We start from the raw sequence: 6,272 nt of genomic DNA, 5'->3' as shown, positions 1-6,272 counted from the left end.
TACAATGTGTGCAAAAGGCACAGTCAACTTAGTGTATGTGAACTTTTGACCCACTAGAATTGTGATACAGTGAACTATTAGTGAAATAATCTGTCTTTAAACAATTATTGGAAAGAATACTTGTCATGCACAAAGTAGATGTCCTATCCAAAACTATAGTTTGTTAACAAGAAATGTGTGGAGTGGTTGAAACACTTACGTTGGAGTCATTAAAACTCGTTTATGTAAACTTCCGACTTCAACTCTAATTTCCTTTTTTTGTTGTTGATACGAGGGCCTTTAAAAGGGGGGTTGCCCATCCCTGATAAAGATATATGCAGTGCCTTCAGAAAGTATTCACACCCCTTGAGTGTTTCCACATTTTGTTGTGTTGCAAAGTGGGATTAAAGTATTTAATTGTACTTTTTTGTCAACAATCTACACAAAATACTCTGTCAAAGTGCTTTGGGGACCTTTAACAGAATGTGACTGGCTGAACGGTTGTTTTATGTGGAGGATGAGGGCTGCAGTAGATATATCAGATAGGGGGGAGTGAGGCCTAAGAGGGTCTTATAAACAAGCATCAACTAGTGGGTTTTGCGACGGGTATACAGAGATGACCAGTTTACAGAGGAGTATAGAGTGCAGTGATGTGTCCTATCAGGAGCATTGGTGACAAATCTGATGGCCGAAAGGTAAATAACATCTAGCCGCTCGAGAGCACCCTTACCTGCCGATCTATAAACTATGTCTCCGTAATCTAGCATGGGTAGGATGGTCATCAGGGTTAGTTTGGCAGCTGGATTGAAAGACGAGTGATTACGATAGAGGAAACCAAGTCGAGATTTAACTTTAGCCTGCAGCTTTGATATGTGCTGAGAGAATGACAGTGTACTGTCTAGCCATACTCCCAAGTACTTGTATGAGGTGACTACCTCAAGCTCTAAACCCTCAGAAGTAGTAATCGCACCTGTGCTTACTACCTCTGAGGGTTTAGTATTACATTAGCGCAAACAGTATGCATGTTTTGGATTATTTTTGTTCTGGTCTTCCTTCTTTTCACTCTGTCAAGCTAATGTTTGCTAGCTAACCAACTAGGCTCATCATTTAACAATTGTATTCATATTTATGGATGTGAAGACCTTTAGTCAGCTGCTTTCATGCATTTCTCTGCCAACCTTTAACAAACAATAGGCAACATTTCCAGGTAACTCATTTGTTCAGTCAGACACACCTGTGTATGCACACATTTTGTTCCACAGAAGTTACTCAGTGTAGCCTACAGTGTAACTATAACTTGTCTCATGATCACATCTTTATCACTCTCCAGACAGCCATTGTATCAACATTCCCCTCAACGTCAAAAGAAAGGAAACTTCCTTCACAAGCAAAGYCATCAGATCAATCAATCACATTTATTTTATAAAGCGCTTTTTACATCAGCAATTTTCAAASTGCTTTACAGATACCCGGCCTAAAACCCAGAAGAGCAAGAAATGCATAGGCAGAAGCAAAAAACTCCCTAGGAGGCAGAACCCTAGAGAGGAACCAGGCTCAGGGGGGTGGCCAGGCCTCTTCTGGCTAGTCCTCTTCAGATCAGAATACAATTTGGGTTCTCAACACACGTGAAATCAARTTCAAATGAACGAAACCATGTCTGTTTCTGTCCCTCTCCCACTCACCCCCACCCCTTCTCTCTCTCTCCCTCTGCCAGTGAGCAGACACAGCTACCTGAAGGACCTGATGTTAGTGGTCTCCATAGTGATGGCGCTGGGTGGCTGCTGGTTTGCTTACATCCAGAACCGTAGCTCCAAAGACCACCTGGGCAAGATGATGAGGGACCTGGAGGGCCTACAGAGAGCAGAGCAGAGCCTGCACGACCTGCAAGAGAAGTCAGTCACATTACACACACACACACACACACCTGGAGGGACTCTCAAAGCAGATTCTCACATCCTCACACATTCTCACACAGAGACATAAACACATGTATTTGACTTGAGTGTATGGGTATTGTACAGGGTCAGCAAAAAGTGTGTGTGGGTGGATGTGTTTAACTATACTTGTGGGGACCAAAAGTCCCTACAAGAATAGTAAACAAAAAGTTGACCATCTGGGGACATTTCTTGTTAGTCCCCACAAGGTCAAATGATACTTCTAAGTTTAGGGTTAAGGTTAGAATTAGTGTTAGAATTAGGGTTAGGAGCTACGGTTAGGTTTAGGGTTAAGGTTTTCAGGTTAGGGTACAGTGAAAATAGGATTTTAAATTGGACTGAATTGTGTGTCCCCACAAGGATAGTTGTACAAGACAGTGTGTGGGGGTTACATTATTGTATTGCCAATGTTTGCTTATTTAAGTTTCATGTGTGGGAAGGTGTGTGTGCAAAATAGATACTGTAGCTTGTATGTTGTCCAAACGAGGACACTGTGGCATTAAGCCTGAGTTTACTCCCCAAAGTTTGGATAGCCCTTGATTCAGCTCYGCGCACCAGATTGGAACCCACTATTCAAATCCTTTTCACTGTAACAAAAGTTGAGTCCACATTACTTGCCTGTTTCTTGGCTACATTAAATAATTTTTTGGGCATGAAATGGTCCTTCAAATAATGGCAGGTGAGATAATCCTGGTAAGAAATGTTTATTTGTATTKGTTTTTTTTCACCTTTAACCAGGTAGGCTAGTTGAGAACAAGTTCTCATTTACAACTGCGACCTGGCCAAGATAAAGCAAAGCAGCAAGCGACCACCAAAACAACACAGTTACACATGGAATAAACAAACATACAGTCAATATTACAGTAGAAAAAGTCTATATACAGTGTGTGGCAAATGAGGTAGGATAAGGGAGGTAAGGCAATAAATAGGCCATAGTGGGCAAAATAATTACAATATAGCAATTAAACACTGGAGTGATAGATGTGCAGAAGATGAATGTGCAAGTAGAGATACTGGGGTGCAAAGGAGCAAAATAAATAACAGTATGGGGATGAGGTAGTTGGATGGGCTATTTACAGGTACAGTGATCTGTGAGCTGCTCTGACAGCTGTTGCTTAAAGCTAGTGAGGGAGATATAAGTCTCCAGCTTCAGTGATTTTTGCAGTTCGTTCAGTCATTGGCAGCAGAGAACTGAAGGAAAGGCGGCCGAAGGAGAATTGGCTTTGGGGGTGACCAGTGAAATATACCTGCTGGAGCGCATGCTACGGGTGGATGCTGCATGGTGACCAGTAAGCTTGAGATAAGATGGGGCTTTACCTAGCAAAGACTTATAGATGACCTGGAGCCAGTGGGTTTGGCGACGAATATGAAGCGATGGCCAGCCAATGAGAGCATACAGGTCGCAGTGGTTGGTGGTATATGGGGACTTTGTGACAAAACGGATGGCACTGTGATACTGCATCCAATTTGCTGAGTATGAGTGTTGGAGGTATTTGTGATGACATCGCCGAAGTCAAGGATTGGTAGGATAGTCCGTTTTACGAGGGTATGGTTAGCAGCATGTGTGAAGAAGCTTTGTTGCGAAATAGGAAGCTGATTCTAGATTTCATTTTGGATGGTGATGCTTAATGTGAGTCTGGAGGAGAGTTTACAGTCTAACCAGACCCCTAGGTATTTTGTAGTTGTCCACATATTCTAAGTCAAAGCAGAACAATGGCGGGATACCCATAGACTGGGAGATATTGAGGGACACAGAACCTCGACACCGCATCTCACTGTCATCAGGAAGAGCACTGTGTTATTCGTTCTCTTATCTTGGCAGCTCCTCTGTACCTACCCATACTGCAGCTGATCTTTGGCTCTCCTAAGGCAATGAATATCCGAACGCCACGACGTGCTACTACATAGGGTTAATTGCATATGAAAGGTACCAGTACACCGGAGCCCTTGTTAAGACTCACGCTTTCTGTATAGAGACCACAGTAAAATGTATCGTCTTGGATCGAGAGACATAAGTAGCCTCTAATATCACACAGTCAGACCTTGTAAGTTTGAAGTATTTTTGAGCTAACGCGTTGATCGCTACAGCTTCTGGCAACCCGTTCCCTCTGTGGAGGTTTAAACCATCGTCACAGCGATATGTCTATATATATCGAGCATCATACACTAGTCACGATGTCCACATGGCACATAGTGGAGTCTGAGGGTCAGAGTGGCGCACAACTTGATTCAGGCCCCGGCAAGGATGTTTAGTTTTCATACAAGTAGCCTATTTGACACGTATCATAAACCCAAATATTAGGTAACGCTAGAACAAAGATAATACTCGTGGTTATTTTCGATCCCATATTATATATATTATATACAATTGGGTGTCACAGAAATCCTGAGATAATGGTCCTTTCTTTTTTCCTGAACACTCAGCATGCGCAAAAGCGTTCCTCTTAGACTTTCAACAAAAGGCAAATAGGAGGTTAGCATCCCAAGATGTCCACTGCACCATCTTTCTCGATAGTGTGATGATTCTCGCAGCACTAGGGTGGTGAGTTTTTGAGCACGGCGTACCATATTTATCAATGAGGTTGGATCCATAGTATGAAGCATCTCTTGCAGCCGCAATCTGTTATCTCGATAACTTGGCAAGAACTCGAATATCACACACGCATAAAATGGATAGGCTTAGCACTGGCATATGCACGTCATGAAAGGGATGTGAGCTCTGAGGTCTCCAGCACTTACTTGCCTCTATAATATCTGGTTTAGGAAGCAGACTGAATAGTCTACTCTGTTGGGCGTCGAGAGTGGGAGTACCGTACCTATACCTTGAGGGACAAGCGGATATGAGTAATCTGTAGCAGTGGTTATCAAGTTTCTTGGCAATTTTCCAAAACCATGGTTGGGATGACGATGTCTTGAGACTATGAGAAATCATAGGCCTTGTCTCATCACGAGCACCAGAGGTATTATATTGCATGTATATTTCTCAGAATGGAGGAGAGGAGGTGTATCTATCGTATTTACTGGCGATCTTGCTTGTCGATGTCGACTAGTAAGAGTATCGCGACACTCTCAACATAAGTGTCCTGATGGTGCGCGCTCCTAAGAATATAACTGCGAGAGGAGCGCTCATGTCTAGAGAGGCAGAATGCTCGCAGATTTATTAATTGTTCTTTAATCATGATTATCTGAGAGAGCTAGGTGTCTCATCGCAGTCTGTGCTATATAGTATCTTTGCGCTAATATAGGTTATAGAGGACTAATTGATCAAGATAGCGAGCGACAAGGCCTTACCCTTAAGACGAGAGACAGTTCACGTCTAACACTCTTGGATCTAGAAGAGCTGAGACAGCGGAGGCCACGATGCCATTGGAAAACCACAGAGAGTGATTGGTTGCTGGTTACATGATGGGGTATCAATATGTAATCGTCCTCGAATTTATATAAGAATCATAAGTGCGGGGATCCACCCGGACCCTGATCAGTTGCTGTATAAATGTAGATCGAATTGGTTATGGGGCAGCGCGTAACAGTTGTTCAGCCGAGAGCCCCCTTCGCAGCCAGGTGTGCTAGCCTCTGAAGTACCTAGGCGCCGTAAAGCCTAACCCTTAGGTAATATGCGGCTGCTATAGTTGTTCTCTACATCTCTTCGCTAGAGTCTGTCTCGGTCTTGATGTTGTCTCTTGCTGGAAAGAAGTGCGTTTGTGAACCGTGGCTCCAGGGCAGATCACTCCGTGGGGTTGTAGGTTAATAGGCAATTGATTTCTCAAGTGGCAAATTAGACAGCTCGAGATATTTGTTCCCTGCTGCGTCTGTCCATTGACGCGCTGAATCTTGTTTGCGCATCTTAAATCGTCTATGTAATGTTCACTAGTCACACATTCTTCTTTGCTTTCCTGGTTTTTTGACTTCCTTGTTGCCATAGTTGCAATTGTATACTGGCGCATAAAACACTCTATACATAATGTAGAAAGAATCCACGCTCACCTAGCGCTGTTTCCTATGCTTTCTTAATCCCTGACGTGGGGGTTGGCACTCACGTGTATGAGACTTCGTGCAAATATCGAGTTAACGTCTTTGGAGCACCCGGGTTGTCTTGTGCACCATCAATCCGACTTAATAGGCCTATTCAATTGCAATGTATTGATATGCATCCATTTTGGAAGATGTGTAATTGATATTTACTCACTTTGGAGAATCGTGGTCTGATTCCTGGCGCATTTGACCTTTTAGGACTATCCCTACCAGTGACAACATATAAACAAACTAGCCTAATCCATTACAGCTTGTTTTAATTTTTGTAGGCGTGAAAATTATTGTTGTTAGCATAGGAAACCACCAGTTCGATATAGATCACCACTT

The 6,272-nt window shown here is 43.1% G+C and overlaps 1 protein-coding gene across 1 annotated transcript in view; it reads left to right on the top strand.

Moving 5' to 3' along the window:
- Window positions 1–6,272, top strand: part of LOC111950701 (stromal interaction molecule 1) — a 132,812-nt gene that overhangs the window by 66,958 nt on the left and 59,582 nt on the right. Inside the window, exon 7 of the mRNA XM_023968505.2 lies at window positions 1,694–1,871. Within this exon, the coding sequence (XP_023824273.1) occupies window positions 1,694–1,871 (178 nt within the window). The remainder of the gene's footprint in view (window positions 1–1,693; window positions 1,872–6,272) is intronic.

Source organism: Salvelinus sp. IW2-2015, linkage group LG23 (genome assembly GCF_002910315.2).
Source record: "Salvelinus sp. IW2-2015 linkage group LG23, ASM291031v2, whole genome shotgun sequence".
Classification (NCBI taxonomy): domain Eukaryota; kingdom Metazoa; phylum Chordata; class Actinopteri; order Salmoniformes; family Salmonidae; genus Salvelinus; species Salvelinus sp. IW2-2015.
The sequence above is the reverse complement of the archived record's forward strand: the minus strand, read 5'-3'. Positions and strand labels throughout refer to the sequence as shown.